Source organism: Triticum urartu, chromosome 5, assembly GCF_003073215.2.
Source record: "Triticum urartu cultivar G1812 chromosome 5, Tu2.1, whole genome shotgun sequence".
NCBI lineage: Eukaryota > Viridiplantae > Streptophyta > Magnoliopsida > Poales > Poaceae > Triticum > Triticum urartu.
The window spans coordinates 508,055,935-508,077,154 of NC_053026.1; the positions used below are offsets into that span (position 1 = coordinate 508,055,935).

The 21,220-nt window shown below is 51.6% G+C and overlaps 3 protein-coding genes across 3 annotated transcripts; all 3 read right to left on the reverse strand.

Moving 5' to 3' along the window:
- Positions 1-1,293: 1,293 nt before the first annotated feature.
- On the reverse strand, positions 1,294-2,800 carry LOC125510193 (homeobox-leucine zipper protein HOX6-like). Its single transcript, XM_048675293.1, has 2 exons — positions 2,200-2,800; positions 1,294-2,079 (listed from the first exon to the last, which is right to left on the reverse strand). Exons 1-2 carry the CDS (start codon positions 2,539-2,541, stop codon positions 1,672-1,674), a joined length of 750 nt encoding a protein of 249 aa, XP_048531250.1. The 5' UTR covers positions 2,542-2,800; the 3' UTR covers positions 1,294-1,671.
- A 9,599-nt stretch (positions 2,801-12,399) lies between these two features.
- On the reverse strand, positions 12,400-13,082 carry LOC125510196 (30S ribosomal protein S31, mitochondrial). The gene has a single exon (XM_048675295.1). It carries the CDS (start codon positions 12,956-12,958, stop codon positions 12,713-12,715), a length of 246 nt encoding a protein of 81 aa, XP_048531252.1. The 5' UTR covers positions 12,959-13,082; the 3' UTR covers positions 12,400-12,712.
- A 507-nt stretch (positions 13,083-13,589) lies between these two features.
- Positions 13,590-18,777, reverse strand: LOC125510195 (kinesin-like protein KIN-7J). Its single transcript, XM_048675294.1, has 13 exons — positions 18,436-18,777; positions 17,703-17,896; positions 17,518-17,607; positions 17,317-17,417; positions 17,121-17,234; positions 16,927-17,008; positions 16,739-16,806; positions 16,573-16,638; positions 16,352-16,476; positions 15,944-16,277; positions 15,716-15,832; positions 14,557-15,623; positions 13,590-14,462 (listed from the first exon to the last, which is right to left on the reverse strand). Exons 2-13 carry the CDS (start codon positions 17,881-17,883, stop codon positions 14,159-14,161), a joined length of 2,649 nt encoding a protein of 882 aa, XP_048531251.1. The 5' UTR covers positions 17,884-17,896; positions 18,436-18,777; the 3' UTR covers positions 13,590-14,158.
- Positions 18,778-21,220: the final 2,443 nt, after the last annotated feature.

A 21,220-nucleotide genomic window follows, 5' to 3' on the forward strand; every position in this document is an offset into this window, starting at 1 on the left:
TTGGACACAGCGATGTGTGCATTGTTGGATCCAATGAGGAGATTGGGCGGAGATCTTCCCTGTTCGTCGCTTTAACCCTTTAGGCACTGGCGATGCCAGTGCTCAATAAGGTCTCATATGGCTTCGTTTCTGGTTTCAGTGGTGCTGTACCATCCGTTATAGTGACGAGATAGGGTGGACAGTTTATCTTTTCATCCGCGGAAGCAGGGAGTTGCTCGTGTCTTCATGAAGCCGGCTACAACTACATCGCAGATTTCGGTTTTCTGTTGGCTAGGGCGGGCGTTTAGGTGTGATTGACCCAGTATCACATTCTTCTCCGGGCCATGATCCTTCGGGGTCGATGTCCCGACATTTGCTGTCAGAGTCGTTGAGTTCTCGTCTACCCGCGGGACACTACTGTTTTGTTCTCGCGTCAGTGTAGAATTATAGCGCCAGCAACATTGGAGCCTCATTAGCATGTGCGAGAGGGGAGGATAGATGACTCCCTTAGGACTGGATTGTAATTTCTTTTTAGGGGTTTTCTTATAATGCAAGTATTTGACTAATATACACTTGGGCTCCTTTTATAAAGAAAAAAAGGCAAGGAAAACATTATTGTGTGACGTTCGCTGAAAAGCATGGCAAATCGAATGTTTTTTATGGTAATTTATGTTGTCATTAGAATAGCAAATTCCTTTAGCAAGAACAACAATCCTGGTAAAAAAAACTGAACTCCATGGATTTTTCATGCTTGCTAAAGAAAATTTCCATTGTCACGACGACATTATTTGCCCCCAAAAACGTGTGTTTTGCCATGTTCTCCCAGCGATCGTTCATTGGTTATCAAAATCCAGGCTACACTACGCCACAGATCGACCTCCCTTTTGATTTTTTTTTTGGCTGATCTAAACGGCACGTCTCTTGCCATGCATTCGCCTGAAATTAACAATGGCCGGATGCACGTTCTGTGATCTGTGCCACCCTGGCCTGGCCTGTACTACCCCGTACCGCAGTGCTGTACTGGTCACTAGCTAGTGATGAGTGTGTTGTTCGATTCCCCTTCTCCTTCTCCTGCTCGTGAAAGAATCTTGATCGATCGATCCAGCAGCCTGGACCTCTCTAGCTTTCCCCCACATGCTTCTCCTCAATCTAGCTCGCTACATATTCCAGTCAGCCATGATCTCGCAATCATTGTGTTGCGTCCCGAGGAACCAATTGATCATGCACAGCAAGAGAAGAGAGAAAGCTTATTAACTGGCCACCATGCATGATGAACAGCCATGCATGTATATTTGCCTGGCTAGTCGCATGCACTTGCATCTGAAGATCGATCTCTATAAGTTTGGTTTTGTGAGTAGTTTCGACGGATTACACGGTGTGGCGGGTAATTGACAAGAGCAAGTAATTGAAGAAGAGGACGAGGGTGAAGAAAAATGGCGTGCTGACTGACTGCTGATTGAGAAGGAGGAGACTGCCTGGCCTGGCCTGGACTGGACAGACCTGGGTTTCGAGCTATGTACACTACACACTGACACCGTACCACCATCGGTTGCATATGATCGATCGATCGCGTCGTCTTCTCCACGGATTTGATTGATCGGCGGTAGTGCTCTGTGTTACGAGCACTGATCTTGTTGCATGGCCGATCACGTCGGCGATTCCTTGTATGGTGCTTGAGTGCTTGACCGACCACTACTCGCTCGGGGACTCGAACTCCCACCATTGGGAGCTGCTGCAGGTCTGCTCCGCCGCGGACGACGGCCAGCTCGAGTGGAACGGGAACGACGACGGCGACTGCTGCTGGTACTCGGCCGGCCCCGACGCCGTGAAGCCGCCGTCGTGCGCGGTTGGCAGCTGCAGCGAGGGCCGGAGGAAGAGGCCCGCGTCGTCGTCCTCCTCGCCGAAGAGCGAGAGCTTGCCGCTGCCGCCGCAGCCCTCGGACGCCGAGTAGAGCTTGCTGGCCCCGCCGGCGTCCACGAACTCGTCCTTCATGCTCATGCCGGCCACGGCCAGGCGCACGTCGTCCCTGGCGGCCGCGCCGGCATTATCTCCGCACTTGGCCCCGCCCGGCTCCCGCAGCATCTCCGCCAGCTTCTCCAGCTGCACGGAACCCGTCGACCGCGCATTAGCCACAGGCACCACCAGCACACGGCGCACGCCGCCACCGGCCGGAGAGCACGGCGAAACTAACACCTGGTACGTAGTAGAGTAGAGACATACCTGGTTGAGGAGCGCTTGCTTGTCCTTCTTGAGCTGGTCGTAGCTGGAGAGGAGCGCGTCGTAGTCGTCGCGGAGCGCGGCGTACTGGCGCTCGAGCTGCTTGGACTTCCAGCGCGCGCGCTTGTTCTGGAACCAGATGGCGACCTGGCGCGGCTGCAGGCCGAGCTCCCGGGCCAGCTGCAGCTTCTGCCGGGGCTCCAGCTTGGTCTGCGTGGCGAACATGGACTCGAGCGACTTGATCTGCTCCTCGCTGAAGCGCTTCTTCCGGTCGATCATCGCCCCGCCCTTCTTCCCCGCCGCCGGCTCCACCATCCAGTCCCCGTCCTCCTCCCCCTGCTCCATCGCCCCCTACCTCCCTAGCTAGGTCTCGCCGGCCACCTGAGCGCGCGCGCGGTCATGCACCTGATCTGGAGGGGCAAGGTGTGCGAGAGCGAGCTGGGAGGCTAGCTTGCTGTGATCGATCGATTCTGCTTACTACTAGCGATGGACTAGTTTAATCGGAGGATGGGGCGATGGGCGCGGTGATGGCAACGGGGCGGCCAATGGAGCGCGGTGGCGTGCATGCGTAGCCGGGTCTCTCCTCCCCTCTCTCTCTATAGCAATAGCTGTAGCTGTAGGTGCAGCTAGGCGATGGATGGAGCCCGATCGGGCGCGCGGCCCCGCACGCCCCGGCCGGCGTCGCTGTCGCTGGGCCGGGCGGGGGGAGGACTTGGGAGCGCACCTAGCCTGCTTAGGCTGAGCTGCTCCTCCTGACATGATCCCTCCCTGGCGTGTGTTAGTAAGCTGGCGGCCACGTACGCCGCACGGCGCGTACGTGCCACGTCGAGCGAGCAGAGCGCGCACGGTTGGTGCTCTGGAGTGGCGTCGCGTTTTTTGAGTTGCGTGCGCGGGGCGTGTTGGTTAGCTGGGACTCGGGGAATCGCGCGGTGGCGGGACGTGTCGGATCGGCGGTGGCGTCGCGTCGCCGTGACGGCCCACGCACCTGCCCTGCTAGGCTCCGTACGCTGCCGCCAGGGCCTCGGAGGCAATGGTACGGCGACGGCCGGGGCTGGGCGTGGTACGACGCACGACGCACGGAGTCACCGTGCACTGCACCGGCGCGTGGTGATCTCGGCGCCCCGCCCGCTGCTGCCGGTTCTGTATGTGCGGCTCGTGTCCCGTACGTGTGGGGACTGGAGAACGCGCGCGCGGCATCGACACCGGAGCGCGCGCGGGTGCCTTGGGTACTGCCGCTTCTATTTACATCAAATCTTGCCCTCGATCTTTTGACCTTAGTGCAGTGTCTGGACGCTCGCAGTGATCATCGGTACTTTTTTTTTGCGCGAATCGTCATCATCGGCACTACTAGATTGCGTTATTCCTCCACATGAACTTCATCAACTCCTGAACGGCACTAAGAGCACCTCGAACGCCGTGCCGTAAAACGGACGCTCTATCTGTGTGTGGACACAGATACGAGATATCTGTGCGTGGACACAGATACGAGTCGGTAATCCAACATCATGCCTAGAACATCCGTCCAGGTTTGACCTGCCCCCGCATCGTCTTCCTGGGCGACTCGGGTGGCGACTAGGGTTCCCCCCGCGCCGCCATTCCCTTTTCCCCGTTCTCCCTCGCCGCCACCTGAGGGTCTCGCCCGGATATTGCCCGCAGACGCCGGGGAAGGTGCCGGCAAGGCCTCTGGCGGAGGACTTCGGATCTGGGGCGGCGGCCCTGTTTGGCGAGGCAGCGTCGTCCTCTCGGCTGGTGCGGGCTGCGGGTGATTCTGGCCGGATTGCTCGACCACGCGGGTGGTGAGCCGCCGGCGGGGGCTGGCTGCGGCGCGGAGTTTTCCCCTCCTCGCCGGATCTGAGGTTTGGCTCCCTCCTCCTTGACTCCCTCTGGCCGTCCCCTGCTGCTTGCGTCTCGTGCGCCGGATTTGGAGATGATGTGTGCTCGGTGGTGAGGCTTGGGACTACGGGAAACCGTTTGGTTGGCTTGTCCGGTCCGGCGGCAGCGACGCCTTTGGCGCCGTTCTTCCTTCCTGGAGGTGCCGCCGAGGTCCTCCCCTCTCCACCCTCGTTCCCCCTTCCGGGTGAAAGCCCAAAATCCGGCTAGGATTGGGCGGCAACGGCGCGTTTCGTGTCGTGCTCCTCCTTGGAGGTGCCGCCTGGGGAGGGCTCGTGTTCGGGTGAGGTGTATCAAAGGTCCGAGCTTTGGGCGGCTCTGGTTGTCTGGTGGCGGCGGTTTCGTCGGGATTTGCTTGGCCGACATTGTCCCCGTTCCCCTCAAGGGTGGTGCCCACTGGGTGTGGCGTGTTTGGCTCAAGGCTGGCGGTACGACGCCTTCGATCCGGCGGTAGGGGATAGGGTTCCCCTTCCCAGCATTAGCAACACGGCCCCGGCGGTGGGCTCCCGGTGCTCTTCTTCAACGGCCGACGGGTCTTACTCCTCGACGTTATGTGGTCTTCCTTGATGTCCTTGCCGCCCTTCTTCAGCAGCTGCTCCCGGTGGCTTTCCGGCAGTCTATTGGTGTCCTTGGTTGCGGCGGTATAGTGGATGTTGTGTGCTCATTGTCCATGGTGGAGTGCTCTGCGGTTGCTCCTGGCTCCGAGGTTGCCATCGCTTCTGCTCTAGGGTGAGCGCTTCTCAGGTCCGCTGGTTTGATGCCTTTCGATCCAAGGCGAGAGGGAAGGGTCCCTCTGCGGCGTGAGAGGAGGAAGACGCCTGGTTTTCTTCATCCTGCGAGTCAGCCTAGTTCATGCCCACACTCTGTTCTAGCAGGTCTTCATCCTGCTCTGCCAGTCGCTACCTTTGTTATCAGTTTTGCTGCTGTCTTCGGCTAGTACAAGCTATGGGCTCGGTTGTATTTTCCTTTCGTTCTTGTGCGCTGCGTTGAGTTGTCAGCTTCCTAGAGTGCTCCCTTGTATCGTTGGACCGATGTGGTTTGGTGTATGTTTGTAATTCGTGGCCGGTTGATGGCTTTGTTAATTCAAAGTCGGGCTCTTCGCGAGCCTTAGTTCTAAAAGAAAAACATCCGTCTAGGCCTGGCCATATTCGTACATAAATAGTATAAATGTTGATTAATAGCAATTTGATGAGGTGCATACATATGCAATCTTCATGACAAAAAAAGGTGGATGTTCAGAAGCTAAGCGCCCCATCACAAAAGTGCTAGTCCAGTGCTCCGTGCAAATTTTGTCCTCCTAGACCTGTTGTTCATGACTCCCTCCTTCACCACTCTGCCGCCGGCTCCTCCATCTCTGCCGTCAAGCGCTTCAACATCTTTGCATGGACCGCTTGCATGATCCTCGTTGCATCGGGATTCAACTCATCTATCTTCATAGTCAACATTTTGGTTTCCCCTGAAGCGGCCGCGAGCTCAACCTTCTTTCTTCGCTCTTGGTCTTCTTCTTTTTAAGCTTGGCCCTCTTTCACTTCAAGGTTGATCTTCTTTTCCGCCCCTCCAAGATGCCAAACCTCTTCTCCTTCTGTTTCTCGTTGAGGTCATGGCGCTTGGCACATGCCTTCTTCTAGTTCATGATGCCCTCGAACTTCTCTCTCATCTTGGTCGTCGCCCCTTCTCGTCTCCCCCCCCCCTTTGATAATCTCCTTGGACGTCTCTCTTTTCGTTGGGTCAGTTGCATCGCCATCTTCGTCTTCATTATCGATGTTGGCAGTCTTGACAGTATTGACATTGGATAGGAGCCATCTGAGTTGCCTATTCAACTTCTACCAACAAATGTATGGGGATGAAGTTCTTCTTCTCCAACTTCAAGTACGTGACCAAACGGGAGGGGTGGCAAAAAACGACATGGTCAATACATACAGCATATCCGCTCAAATGACGAACACATATAGGGCTCCGGCACCCACCTTTGGATCCTCCTTCTCTGGCTCGAGCAACAATATGGACGGATCCATGCGGCGCCAGAAGGCGAAAAGGGTGGGAACCAGGATGGAGGGCAGCGGCTATCGGCTGAAGAGGCTGGGATGCACGGGCTTTGGCGCGGAAACAATGCAGTTATGCGGATGTGGACAAATGTGCGAGATTAGCGTGGGGTTTTGGGTGGGCTGGACTTGTGAGAGTCCTACGAAACAGAGGTCGGACTCATGCAAACCTTCCCAAACTTTTTATCCGATTTGCAGGTGTTTAGACACGCGGACGCGTCTACGCCACCTAAATGTTTGCAGGCGTTTTACGTTATTATAGAGATACCTAACGTACGTGTACATATGCAACGCGCATCACGCGCCCATGTACGTGCTGTACTACACGGCAGCACGTTCGGTTGACGTACCGAACGGAGGGAATATATGGAACGGATAAACGCGACGAGAAAGGGCGGCTTATCCTAACACTTTCCACGGTTTTCCGTTTTCTAAAAGGGGCTCCCACGGTCGCGCACATGCAATCCAGGTGTCCTGCTTTCCTGGCGCCGCTGGCGAGCTCCGTTTGGGCGCGTGTGTGTGATCGCACAGCAGCAAAGTTTGACAGACGCTTTCATCAAGGTCCACCCACTGACCGACCCCTCCTCTTCAATCCCATGTAAACTAAACTGGGCCTCCTTTAGTCTAGAGGATAGGATTCTTATAGGATTTTTTTCTTTAAAGTCCTTTGGTTCATAGGAATGGATTTCTATTTCTACATAGGATTGGTTCCTATCCTCCATATTTCATAGGGAAATAAAAAAGAGCCTAGACTCAATGAAATTTTTTTTTTATGTCAACCAAATGACATCTTGTTTCCTATTCCTACTCATAGGATTTAAGATACATGTCATCTCATTTCCTACAAGATTTCTATTCCTATGATAATCCTATCCTATAAACCAAAAGAAGCCTAAGTAGGAGTACTACTCTGCTCCAACCATCCGGTCCGGTGCGTGCCGATTGTTCCCTGCTAGCTCGTCTTGATTCCTTTCCGGTTACTGTCTTGTCACCTGTCCATCCCTCTCGCACACGTACCCCCTCCTTCCCCCGGGTTTCCGTGTCTCGCCAAGTTACTTTGGCGTACGCTTATCATCGTTGACCCGTGGATAAGCTCTCGCCCTTCTTTCACACTCCATCGCTGCCTAGAATATCTACTAATTAGCTTGAGCGTGGAGATCTCTGAGCTGTTCTCTGTACCACGCAGGAGCAAACGCCAAGCAGGGGTGAAAATGAGACTACAACGGGTGGCGTCTCGGGATAGGCTGGAACCGGATTCAAACCCTTTTTTCTTCTCATGACTGGACCGAATCTTGAAAAGCTTGAGAAGAAAAAACACGAGGACTGTACGCGGGGCATGCGTCGACGTCGCGCGAACTGTTGGACGACGCGGGGCCAGCCAGCAGCAGGGTACAGAGTAGGTACGTGTACACGCGCGGTACACTGACGGATCCATCGTCCTCTTCTGGCAGTGGCATGGCACGGCAGCGAACGAGCGGCGAGGAGCCGGCCAGCAGCGCGGCGTACCGCGGCCCGCCACCGAGTGCGGCCGGAATCCGCCGCACAGGGGCCCGGCCGGGACTGTGGCTCCAACAGTGTCTGGATTTGGCGGCCTCTCGCCTTTAATCCTCTTCGTTCAGGTCTATCCGTCCGGCCCGGCCTGCCACCTTTCTCCTCCCCATTGGCCGTCGCCATCCATCCACCACCCGCCGTTGGCATTGGCCGGCCGCGCCATGCCGCCGCTACAGCGCCTGCTGCTTATCTCACAAGTATAATATCTCTGCCTGTGTAGTATCTGCTTCGGTGCTGCTACTGTGGTATGCATACATACATACAGATACAGTGCACCCGGGGGAGCTGTAAACAGTGCACACGGGCTCACATCACCTAGTCCCAGACGGACGAGGACAGCTGATGATGCTCGGCTCGTATACGCCATCCATTGGTGGGATCAAGCTCAACGGAGCTCTCAGAGCCCCCAAGGGCTGCCTCCAGATGACAGTACAGGAGGGATGCATCCCGGTCCCGGAGCAGGCAGGCACTCCGTCCGGGTGACTCAAGATGATACCTTCATCTCGGATTACAGTAATACCGTATTGAAGAGTCGAGCGTCAGCCGTGTTACTATCAGTCTGTCTGGCCGAACATCCTGCACAGGCTGCTTCCCGTTGCTCTGGGAAATGGTGCTACAGACAGTAAGCTTGGGGAGAAACGGAGAATCTGGTCGTCCGCACGAAGTCTGTGTGGTCGCTCACTTGTCATGGTCAGAGCCACTGCTCACTGAAGTATGATCCATCACCTGACGGCAACTTGAGCGGACCAAAGCAGGGGCATGGAGATGGAGTGGCCGCATGCATGCCAAAGGGAAACAAAAGATGCACCACATCCAGCAAGAGGAAATAACTATACTTGCACAAAAGTATGCAAGAGAGATGTATAGAAGTTATGCTTTCTATACAGTACAGTATCAGAAGCAAACTTTACGAACAAAACTGCAGAATTGCCCATACCATCATCATCAAACGTCCAGACGACTCCAGCCGCGCTGGAGAGATCCACCGGTCGTGAAGATTTGTCGTCGTCCTCGGTGTGCCCAACTGGCTGCTCACCACTATACCGTCGTAGATGGCTATGGAATCGAATTGAACACTCAAGAATCAGTTGATTATTTTTTGTAAGGTTAGTCTGATATAGGAAAAGCTTCTCAAAAGCATCCAGAATATCATCGAATGGTGATCAAGATCACATTCACGGGAACCATCCTGTGAAAATTAGGGGAAGGGAACCAATCAAGTCACTAAGAAGTTCTCGAAACTTGGTTTACTATTAAGGTTCTTCTCCTCCAGCCTTTAGTATAAAGGTGGACTACTGCCCCAAGGTAGAACAGAAGCAGAAATAATAATACCAACAGCCCGTGCTGTCAATCCACATTTGTCAAACTAGCATTGGGCTTATTCTGTGGCTCATTTTACCCAGTGACAAAAAGTATATCTCAGACAATTTAAACCACAAATTCAGCTACGGTTTAGGTGACCTACTGACAAAGACAACAAAGTATATCCCAAACAGAATTTATATCGCAAATTTAACTTCAGAAAATGTAGAGCCATATCACACAGGAACTTCACCATGTTACCATTGGAGACAAGAAAAGGATGTTATCATTGACATTCGGAATTGATATTGAAAAGGACATATGTAATTAACTCTGTTCGTAACCTACTCGTATATCTATACCAGTTCTGCGTTATGCTTGCTGATATGTCCTTGCGTAGATAAGATTTTCCAATACTTGTTGCGTGAAGACAACCGTAGTGTGTTCGTGTTTGGGAAACACTAGTTCACATAAGAAGCCAGAATTTTAAAACAAGGTGAGAAAAGGACACCGCATTAATATGTGTTTTGGCTACTGATTATTCAAAGATCACCCACCATGTTAGCAGAAAACCAGTGGCACAAAACACACAACAGTATGTGTTTAACCAGAAATATGCAACTGAGACATGCAATTTAGAAAATTTTGGATGGTCAAAGCAATGACATGAATGGTAAGTTGCCAACAACATTATATCTTCAAGCCATGACATAAAAACTGGACTGAGTCGGCAGGCCCTACCTCCAAGTACATGCAATTAAATAGTTTTCAGCTATTACTGTTTTCAAATAGCCAAGATGGTGATACAAATGACAATAAGAATGCAACTTCAGAATCACAACAAGAAAATCAGAGTAAACAGTCAACATCTTGCAAATAGCAGCAAGGCCGTTGAGTTAGAACATAACAATGTCCAGAGAACATTCCGCAAAATTTTGGTGTTACAAAATCCAGCCATTATAAAGTCAATACAGGACAAGTTTTAAGTCACCAGTAAGCTATAAGGAGTGCATGAAGAATATAAAGCTGTGAATTATAGTCCCAAACTCTACTCCAATGGTATCCAGTCATGAACAACGATCAATGCAAAGCAATGCTAGATTCAACCATGACATAGTATGATACATTGACAATAATAAGAACAACACTTACTTCTGAAGATTCAGTTAAAGTAAGCTTGGAGTGCGGGGTGGTTTACCCGACCAGGACAAGCCCAGGAATGAAGCATGAACAGCCACCCACAGCACGGGCTCATATCAAACAGCCGGACGTATGGGTTCGACGAGGACAGCTGATGATTCTCGACTCATAAACACCATCCATTGGTGGGATCAAGATCAACGGAGCGCCATGCGGAGCGCTCAGAGACCCCAAGGATGACCGTACAGGACAGATGTATCCTGGAGCAGGCACACAGGGTGACTGAAGATGATACCTTCACCTCGGATTACAGTACACCCGTATTGAAGAGCCTAGGGTCAGCCGTGTTACTATCTCAGTCTGTCCAACCATCGCATAGGTTGCTTCCCGTAGCTCTGAGAAATGGTGCTACAGACAGTAAGCTTGGGAGAAACCGAAAATCTGGTCGTTGGCACGAAATCTGTGTGGTCGCTCACTTGTCATGGTCAGGCACTGCTCACTGATCCATGATACATCACCCGACGGCAACTTGAGCGGACCAAAGCAGGGGCATGGAGAGTGGCCGCAGGCCAAAGGGAAACAAAAGATGGACCACATCCAGCGAGAGGAGGTAACTTGCACAAAAGCATGCAAGAGAGATGCAAGTTGTGGTGCTTCTACTCCATATGATAAGGAGCAGGCTTAACGAATACAATTGCAGGAGAAGTACCTATGCAAAGCATCAGCATACGTCCAAGCAATTCCAGCCGTGTCCACAAGATCCACTGGTGGTGACAATTTGTCGCCATCATCCTCAATATGCCGAACTGACTGCTCGCCAGTACACCGTCATGGATGGCTTGGACTACTTTCCAAGGGAAAACAGAAGCAAAATAAATAATACCAAGTGGCCTCGCTGTCAATCTACATGTGTCAAGCTAGCATTGGGCTGATCTATGGTTCATTTGACCCAGTGGCAAAAGGTACATTTCAGACAATTTAAACCATAAAATTCAGCTATGGTTTAGGTGAACCAGTGGCAAAGCTAACAAAGCATGTCCCACACAGAATTTATATCGCAAATTTAACTTTAGGAAAAAAAGAGAGATGTTGTCATTAACATTTGGAATTGATATTGAAAAGGGCATATGTAATTAGCTCTCTTCGTAACCTACTTGTATATCTATACCAGTTCTGCATTATGCTTGCGAATATATCCTTATGTAGATAAGATTTTCCAATACTTGTTGCGTAAAGGCAACCGTAATGTGATCATGTTTGGGAAACACTAGTTTTATAAGAAATCAGAATTTTAAAACAAGGTGAGAAAAGGACATCATTGTAGGCAACATTAAGATGTGATTTGGCTACTGATTATTCAAAGATCACCCAACATGCTAGCAGAAAACCAGTGGCACAAAACACATAACATTGTGTATACTTTGCTCATGCTGTAACAATAACAACAGCGGCATAACTCTACAAAATACGCAACTGAGGCATGCAATTTTAAAACTCTGCCATGCCAGAGTGATTCAACTCATTTGGATGATTCAAAGCAATGACAAGAATGGCAAGTTGCCAAAAACATTGTATCTTCAAGTCATGACATAGAAACTTGGACAGAATCGCCAGGCCCTACCTTCTAGTATGCAACTGAAACATGCAAATTTAAAACTCTGCCATGCCAGAATGATTCAAGTCATGTGGATGATCAAAGCAATGACATAAATGGCAAGTTGCCAACATCACTGAATCTCCAAGCCATAACACCGAAACTGGAATGAATTACCCAGGCCATACCTTCTAAGTAGTAGGTACGCAATAAAATGGTGTTCAGCTATAATTGTTGTCAGTTAGTCAAGATGGGGACACTAATGACAATAAGGTTGCACCTTCAGCATCACAACATGAAAATCAAATTCAGAGTAAACAGTCAGCATCTTGCAAAGAACTAGCTATGGACAGGGGTGCATGGAAGCTTGCTATCCATGTGCCAGAGCCATGAGTTGGTCGCGAGATCTTATGGGTTTCACCTCTAGCCTACCCCAACTTGTTTGGGACTAAAGGCTTTGTTGTTGTTGTTGTTGTTGTTGTTGTTGTTGTTGTTGTTTTAACCGATCTACAGCTATTTTTGCCAGCCTAAACATTTAGTTGGGCATTTTTCATGTACAAATTGATCAAAGCCCAGCATCATTACAGAAACCAGTACTCAGAAATGGGTACTCTTCAACAATCGTACAAAAAGAAAATCAAAGCTAAGCTGGCTTATTGCATACTAGTATTGTCAACAACTGTATAAATCCGTAACTCTAAAATTTCATTTGCAATGATTTATTATCATCATCATCCAGATAACACGGAGACAGAAACACGATCCATTTCATCCAGAGCGACTGCGCTGTCCAAAATGGTTGTAACATGGCAATTCGATCCGATAGTACATATCCAACACAGCCTAATTTGGGAAACAACTAAGTAAAACGCATGGTCGCGCAGGCGCAGCCATGGAAGTGGAGCTAAAGGAAAACAGGTGAGAGTTGCAGTAATCGACAGGGGGTAAAGTGAAACCCTAGGTAGCCTGACGAACCGAGGGGGGGTGCTCGCTGAGCTCAGATGAGCTTGAAGGGGAGGGGCCACGGGGTGGAGCGGGGCACCTCGACGCGGTCCTTGATGCGCTCGATCTTCTTCTCCCGCTTCGGCCGCGAGTTGCCGTAGGAGCCCTTGAACCGCTTCCCGCGCTTGGTCTTCTTGTCCCCGCGCCCGCACGTCACGGCCTCCGCCTCCGCCAGGAGCGCCGGGGGGCGCGCCGGCGCCAGGCGCCGCACGAACGCAGCCGCCGCCATCCGCAGCGCCATGATTCCGCCGCCGAGCTCGATGCCTAACGCAGCGTAGCGCCGCCGCCGCCTATGGATCAACCGTCCGCGAGAGGGGAAGGGGAGAGAGGTGGTGAGAACTGGAGAAGTGAGAGGAAGGGTTCCAAGGCCCACGAGAGACGGAGAGAGTTAACCAAAGCCCAGCTGTTTCTTCTAGGCCCAACGAAACTGAAAAGAAGCCCACAGGAAAAGTCTGCTTCCGCTCCGATCGGATGCCGCGCCGTAGGGGAAAACAACCCCCGCCGCGCCGCCGCATGCCGTCCGTGTGGCCGCTCCGCCGCCCGAAAAACCGCCGCGCCGCGCCGTCGTACAAGCCTCCACCCGTTCTACACGCCGCGTCGCGGGAGCCGGAGGTTTGCCAGAAAGCCCAGAACCCTAAACCTAATTTCGGGTTATGAACTTCTTTTCCAAGTTATTTTTTTTGCGAATGAACTTCTTTTCTAAGTTGAATGTTTACAATTTGTGGAAGGTTTTGAAAGCTGATAAAACTGTTCTACATATTATGCTCTTTCTATGATACTCCCTTCATCCCAAAATAAGTGACTCAACTTTGTAATAACTGACTCAACGGAGGGAGTATTCACTAAGTTTGTACTGAACCAATGAGAGAAAATGTCGATGTCCAAAATTTATGAGTGAAAGCAATGTAAGGAACAGACACTAGAAACTGCCAAACTGGTTTCAGCAATTCTTGGTAGAGTACAGCACCAACCAGTTAGCTGTATAGAGGACAAGAGGAAAGGGAATGACAGGTGCACTACCCGTCACAACCCATATTGCGGTCAAGTACGCCTCGCAGGCTCGCAGCATCCAGCATAGACTGTACATTTACGACAAGCTATAAGCTTGAAGTGGTCATATTAGTTACGATGATTACAGCGAAACCGCGAGCCAGTGCAGTCCTTCTGTTGGCACAATATATAGATGCATACACTGATCAGGTAAATAGATCATACAGTTAAGTGCAAAATCATTAGCATGCATCCCTTTGTCTAGTTGGTTCAGCTTCCATAAGCCCCCCTCAGAAAATTTAGTCACCTGCATAAGTCAGCAAAGCATTTGTACTGGACCAAATCTGGAGCCGATGTGAATTCCTCTCCCGGCGAGCAGCTTGCTGCGCTATGTATCCGTCTACCTCCATGTCATGGTAATCAAGTCATCAACTCGTCTCACAGATCAGGATTAGGCTCCACCCCAGCTGAAAGATCTCCCAGACCGTAGATTCAGCGAGAAGCTCAACCCAAACATCTCCTTGATGGCCTGTCCCCGCTCCAGATGTTGGACCATTTTCGAAACGAGCTCGGCGCTCTCCCTCACATGCTCCATGTCAGTCTGTGTCCAGATGAGGCGCGATAGCTGCAGCCTTCGTTGCTTAGAGCTCCGGTCGATCCCCCACTTGCTGTAGAGGCTCTCCTTTTCAGCGCCGCTAAGCTTCCTCACCATGTGCCTGTACAACATGTCCCTCTCATTCCGAAGACTCTTTAAACTGCAACAATAACAAGAATCAATTTGTGCAATTCATTATGATTGGTTTTATGGATAAGCTGAAGGTGTGTTCGTTATCATCATATGATAAGTACCTTGATGCAACAGTGGCATTCGGCTCACCATCAGCAATGGAAGAACTCTTGATGAAGGACAGTCGCCTGTGCTCTACCTCCATGTAGATGTGATCCGTGTGGTCTCCATTGAAGAGGAGGAAGAAGTAAGTCCTGTGCACTATGGAGATATGACACTCATGCCACAGCTCGATGATCTCTTGCTGCTTCTTTGGAAAATCAAAGGACCACCGTGAAGGAGACTCGAAGGTGGTGCTCGTTGACGAATCTGTGCCAGCTTGCGACCTGTTTTCCTGTGGCTGGGATGCATCGTTCTGCTCAGTTTGCTGCTTCACTTCAGTCACGCGGCTTGTGTCATCGGCAGCACTTTCTTCTTCAGCATTACCTGTGCTGTTGTCGGTGATGGCGTCCGAGGCAACTTTTTCAGGAAACAGGTTCCTCCTTACCTTCTCTGGCCTTCTCGGAGGAAACTTGAAATTTTCACTTGGGGGTGTTGTCATGTTCATACTTGTTGAATCATCAAACCAGCTGTTTGGAATTACCATGAAGCTTGCTTTGCAACTGCTGCTCCTTGCTAGTACAGTGTCCCTGGAGCTTACCACACACCTCTTCAGGGCCAATGGTTCCTCATCAACGTTAGGTTTTTCAATTTCAAAAGACGGGTCAGAATCGCATGCATATAGCTCGATGGCATTTTCTGCTGTCTTTGTGATGCTTTCATCACGTTTCTCTTCATCAGTACAATCTTCAGCTTGATCCATCATCGGTCTTCTCTCCTTTTCAGGCGTTTCTGGTTTCTGTGCATGAAAGGATTCTTGGCTTATCCTTTCTCTGAGCCCATTAGTTTCAACGCATTGTACTTCCTTGCAATGCTCATCTGAGACATCTGGCACATCTGGGTAGGCCACCAAGTTTTCTTGGCATTCATCTATGCTGTCGAAAACATGGTTACTGGGTCGGCGTGGAAAGAGCCCTGGCTGTGCATCTATTAATAGATCTTGATCGACTAGGTCATAAGTATCTGAACATGAAAGTGCATCTTCAGACATATTACGTGGTAGGGATTCTGAAGATCGACTATGTGCATCCTGTCAGAGTTAGGTTACCCGGTTTGGTATTACAGGCACAAGTAAAAAAATTAGATAAGAAAAATGACAGTTATACATGAGAGAGCAAGTACCCATCGCCTTGCTTTAAGACAATTCAGATGATCATCACTTGCAACTTTGCGGAAATTCTCAAGTTCTGATTGAACAGTGTCTTTTTCCTCCATCAATTCCTTCAGCTGTTCTTCCAGCTGGAAATCCATAACATTATGTATTTTTAAAACAAGGTGATTATTGTGAATGTAGCTAGTTACCATGAATGTGAAGATTATTAGAAAGTGATTTACTAAGACTAACCAAACCTTTTTAATCTGTTCATCCTTCTCCTTCAGAACCTCAGCATGAGTTGACAAGGAGGCTGATCCAGGAAACTTGAGCTCATTCTCCAACCTCGTAAGCTCTCTCTGAAGATGCTTCACTAATGCCTTGTCGGACATTACGACATTTACTTGTGCATTGGTGACTACATTTTTTGCACAGTTTGCAAACAAGAGTGTGTTCCTCGACTGCTCGACATGGCAGTGCGCCGGGCTCATCGTGCAGATGATGGCTGTCCTCGCGTTGCCTCCCAAAGACGATTGCAGTATGCGAGTGAGCTTGGAGTCTCTGTAGGGGATATGGCCGTTTCTTCCACCGCTGCATCAGAAGCCAACTATTTCGTCAGAGCTTGGGCTTGTACTTCAAGAAGTATGACTTGAAATTCAACAAACCTGAGCTGGCGAATGACCTTTCCCAGTGTAAGAAGACTCTTATTGATATGGCTGCCCTCCTTTAGCCTCATACCGCTCGCCGCTGTCTGTGATGCACGTTCACTTCCTGCCAGATCGACGAAATTCTGCGCAGAAGGAGAAGCCCAGAGGCCATGCATGGAACTGTAGTATCGTCGAAAGAATCTAAAACACAGGAAGAAATTAAGGTGTTCACTTCATACCACGCAAGCCTGAAGGGTGCTGGAGTTGCCTTTCCCCAGGAACTGCTTGGCCGAGCTCTCAACCGTCTGCAGTTCACACAGGAGGCTAAGAACACAAGCAAATTCTCGCAGAACATGAATGACTACCGATCGCTGTTCAGTGTGATAAGGCCATAATGGCACCTACCAGCCTGAGTATTTGGTGAGACCTGGAACTCGTTTCGTTCAAGGCAGTCTCCCCGATCTGTCTTTGAGCTGCGGCACAACACAAATGAGTGAGCAAAGCAGTAATGAACCAGTTGAGCCGCCTGCGCATATGCTATTTCCAGTTTCGGTGATTCAGTGAAAGAAAGAAAAAAGGATTCAGCTCCACACCTTCACACACAGCAAGGAGCTCCAGGAGATGGCCTTTGTCCCTCAGAGTCTCCTCGGTGAGTTTTTCCACCACAGTTCCTTTCTGCTTGAACAATTCAAGCACAGTTGCACCAACCATGAGTAGGATGAACTCTGAATCTGATAGAAAAGAATTTTGTTGAATGACTTTCAGCTAGAAAGCAGTTTTATCTCACCTCCGGATCGTCGAGGAGCCGGAGAGGGGTGGCGTCGGAGCTGAGGAGGTCCATGACGGCCTCGTTGTATATCTCCATGGCCGAGAACTTGAGGATGAACTCCCTGTCGGGATGCTGAATTGAAGACCCGAAACAGAGCACGGGTTAAGCGCAGGCAAAGCAGACCAAGAGCAGCAGAGCCATGCAGACAATGCACCTGGTCTATGTAGGCGTAGATTTCGGCCATGCTGTGCTCCGTGATGCCGACCATGGTGTACGTCTTGCCGCTGCTCGTCTGCCCGTAGGCGAATATGCTCGCTGCAGAGCAAAGCAAAGAGCATGCAAGCAGGCAGAAAGTACACATCAAACCATTTTACAGCATTGGATTGGATGTGTGGATGGATGCTTTGGCACGTACAGTTGATGCCGCTGAGCACGGAGAGGGCGACCTCCTTGGCCCCTTCGTCGTACACCTGCCTGGTGCTGCACTCGGGGTCGAACACCCGGTCTGGAAGACGTACGGTCGATTGGGAAATGAACATTGTCTGCTATGGCAGATCAATTGAGATGCATGGAGTTAAGCAGGAGGAGGGCGCATGTTACCGTAGGTGTAGCTGGCCGGGAACATGGCGCGCTCGGGGATGGTGCCGAGGAACTTGAGCGTGGCGGGGCCGGCGCACTCCCATTCCGTGCCGTCGCCGCGCTCCGCCTCCCGGGCGTTCACCGGCCGCAGCCGCACCGACACCAGGATCCGCTCCTGCTGCTGCTCCTCCCCGCCCGCCATCTCCGCCCCCTCCCTGGAACGGACGGCACACCAGAAATCAGCGTGCTGTATGTATGAAGCGAGGAGCGCACGGTGGCTAGCGCTCGCGTGGTCACCGCGCGCGCACGTAGTGCCCGTGTCGCGTCGAGCTACCCGGGCAGGACGGACGCAGAGCGCGCGCGCTAAAGCCAAAAGCGCGAGGTCACGGGCGGACGCCGGCGGTGCGAGGCGACGCGAGGTCGGCGAGCGGTCGACGTCGGCCACGCGCGCGCGGCCTAGCTTCTTCTCTCGGTGGAGCTTGGCACGTACTAGGTGCGTACGAAGCGAGCTCGGGGAGGGGCCGAAAGCGGCGCGCCAGCGGGCGGTGCCGAATGGATGCTGCGCCCTTTGTTTCTTGCCATGTTTGAACGGACGTGACGTTTCCTGGCCACTGACGGCGACGAACGGACCAAGACTAAGGTGGACGCATGTATGCGCCGCGACAAAAAATGCGGGCAAAAATCATCTGGAAGAGACGAGGCAACCAATTCACAGCGGAGGTGGAAGAGGTCGGTGGGTGAATTCATTGGTTACCTGCGGGAGGAATGGCCGCCCTCTTGCTCGCTCTGGCGGCACAATGCGAGAGGGAAACGGCAAGGCCGGCGGCTGCCGGCGAGGTGCTCCCGGGCTATCTCTCCGCGTGCACGTAGGTAATTTAGCTACCTCCTCCCCTCCTTGGCGAGGCGAGGAGAAAGAGGAAGGAGGAGGGAAGGGGAGGGGAGGGGCGCGGAAACAAGAGGGGGTGATTCTCGGAGCTGGCTCGGACGCCGCGCCGGCCAACCAACCGTTGCGAGGTACTACTCCCTCACGAGGGACCCCGCGTGTCCGCCATGTGAACGAAGGTGGCTAGCTAAACCGACGTACTCACGTAGTACGTGCCGCGAATCTATGGCATTCACCCCCTGTCTGCCGGACAAGGAAAGGAAAAGGAAAACGCGGCCGCCTAAAAATAACCGACCGTTCGGCTGTGCGGTGCGGTGGCCATCGACGCGCACCTTTGCTGCTGCTAGTGGTGTAGGAGTACTAGCGGTAGCCATGCATCTGTGCTGCATCATGTGTCCGCGTCGGGTAAAATTGAATGGGAAACAGTGGCTCATGTGTCCGCTCGTGCTCATGGTGCCCCATGCGTACGATGGACTTGGCGACGGCGAGTGGCACGGGAGCAGCTTTAATGCATGCTCCCTGTTCCTGCATGCCCGGCCCCGTGCGCATGCACGGTACGCCTCCTGCGGCCGGCCGCGGCTGCTCTTGTCCGTGGGGAGCTTTACTGCCACTGCATGGCTTCAGGGTAGCGTCCATGTACACTGCACGGCGCAGAGGTTGGTAGTGAAGACGAACGGCAGGCAGACGGGGACGTGTGGACGCCCGTACGTACAATGCAAAGGTGGAATGTCGAGGTGTTTTCCTCCGCCGGTTTTTCGTGTCAGCTTCAAGAGGTTGTTGACACGCAGCGAGAGAGGCGTCAGCGTCACTCTTCACCCTCGTGGCTCCTGTACGTTCCGTCGCAAACCGATCGGTCGAGACAAAATCCGCAAATCTGGCCACACGCGCACCTGACAATCCACGCATTTTTTGCCTTCGGTCTGGTTGCCAGCCTCTCTCTTGCTCGCTTCGGGATCAGGGACTCGTGCGTGTCTGGAGTGCGCCGGCCTTGACAGCACAATAAGTTTTTTTTTGGTTCATAGGATAAGATTATCGTAGAAATAGAAATTTTCTAGGAAATGAGATGACATGTATCTCAAATCCTATGAGTAGGAATAGAAAACGAGATGTCATTTGGTTGACATCAAAAAAAAATTTCATTGAGTCTAGACTCATTTTTATTTTCCTATGAAATGTGGAGGATAGGAACCAATCCTATGTAGGAATATGAATCCATTCCTATGAAACAAATGACTCTAAAGAAAAAAATCCTATAAAAATCCTATCCTCTAGAATTCCTATAAAATTCCTCCAAACCAAAGAAGGCCTAAGTTCGGTCTACTGAACCATGAAACGGGTAGAAAGCGCTAAAGCATTTGATTGATTCAGTGGGCCTGGCAATTCCTTAATTCCTCCTTCTAGAGATCTTGCGCAAAATGGGCTTTGGTCCAAGGTGGTGTTCCTGGATCGGTTCACTTCTTGCCATAGCGCCCAGCAAGATACTTCAAAGAAAGAAGTTCATTTTTCACCCTCAAATGTGCCTCGGTGGACAAATACCCCCTCTGAAGTCTATTTTGGTACAGTTTTAACTCTGAAATTAACAAAACTGAATAAATATGATCCTAGAGCGGTTTTATTATTATTTTGGTGGTTTTGGGAGAAGACGTCATCTTCTTCCTCTCTCCCTCTCTCCTCTGTGTCGTTCATCGACCTCCATGGCCGTCGATGCTCCCCACCTAGGTGCTACAAAGTCACCCCACATGCCCCAGCCCCTCCTTCGCCTTCCCCCCACCCTCTCGCGACGGGAATCCCGCGCCCCACACGCGCATGTGCTGCAGTCAGCGTCGCCGCCGTTGCCGCCCACGCGGCCACCGGCCACCTTGAGCCACAACGCCATGTCAAGCGTCTCAGCCACGCCTCCCTCGCCTACTCTACCATCATAATTTGTGTCAGTCGCCCCCTGAATTATAGCGGGAACGTCGTCTTCCTCGTTTCCGATCTGCTGTCGCCACGCCTGATTCCCTAGCTCTGAGGACCCCCAACGCCTCTGCCGCCTCCCTTGAGATCCGCCCGGTGTTCCCAGCATTGCTGAAACCTCCCCAACAAGCTCATCGACCCTGAGTTTATTCCTCCCCGATGTTGTGCCCCGGTGGTTGCCGCAACCATCCATGGCACCGCTGTCGTCCTTGTCGACCTAATGTGCGAGGCTAGGGCGAACTCCTCCTTGTTTGCCTCAGTTTCCCCGAAGCACTCTCTTCCCCTAACTTGATTCCCGCATGGAGTTGCCCCGGCTCGTCGCCACACTAGCCCATTGCCGGCCACCTTTTGTTCACCCTACAACCCAATCCAATGAAAACAATGCCATGTCATCCCCAAAAACCAGCAAAATTACAGCAAAACCGCTCAAGGGGCAAATTTGTCCGGTTTTGGAGATTTCATGGTCAAAATTGTACCTAATTAGACTTCAGGGTGGGATTTGTCCATTGAGGCACATTTGGGGGTGAGAAATGAACTTCTTTCTACTTCAAAATGGCATCCACTGCCCAGGGCCGGCCCTGGGGCAGGGCGAACGGGGCGGCCGCCCTGGGCCCCCAAAAGTCAGGGGGCCCCTCCCAAGTATGCATGTGTAGTATTAGGGCCCATGTTTAGAACGATTTTATTTTTTGAAACCCAGGCA

Bases quoted from the DNA above. Each gene is read 5' to 3' on its own strand.
- LOC125510193 (XM_048675293.1), bottom strand. From the start codon at position 2,541: ATGGAGCAGGGGGAGGAGGACGGGGACTGGATGGTGGAGCCGGCGGCG. The intron at 2,080-2,199 runs GTATGTCTCTAC...GGTTCCGTGCAG, and splicing joins AGCAAGCGCTCCTCAACCAG to CTGGAGAAGCTGGCGGAGAT.
- LOC125510196 (XM_048675295.1), bottom strand. From the start codon at position 12,958: ATGGCGCTGCGGATGGCGGCGGCTGCGTTCGTGCGGCGCCTGGCGCCG.
- LOC125510195 (XM_048675294.1), bottom strand. From the start codon at position 17,883: ATGGCGGGCGGGGAGGAGCAGCAGCAGGAGCGGATCCTGGTGTCGGTG. The intron at 17,235-17,316 runs GTGCATTGTCTG...TCTTCAATTCAG, and splicing joins TCTACGCCTACATAGACCAG to CATCCCGACAGGGAGTTCAT. The intron at 15,833-15,943 runs GTTTGGTTAGTC...ATGGATTTCCAG, and splicing joins AGGATGAACAGATTAAAAAG to CTGGAAGAACAGCTGAAGGA.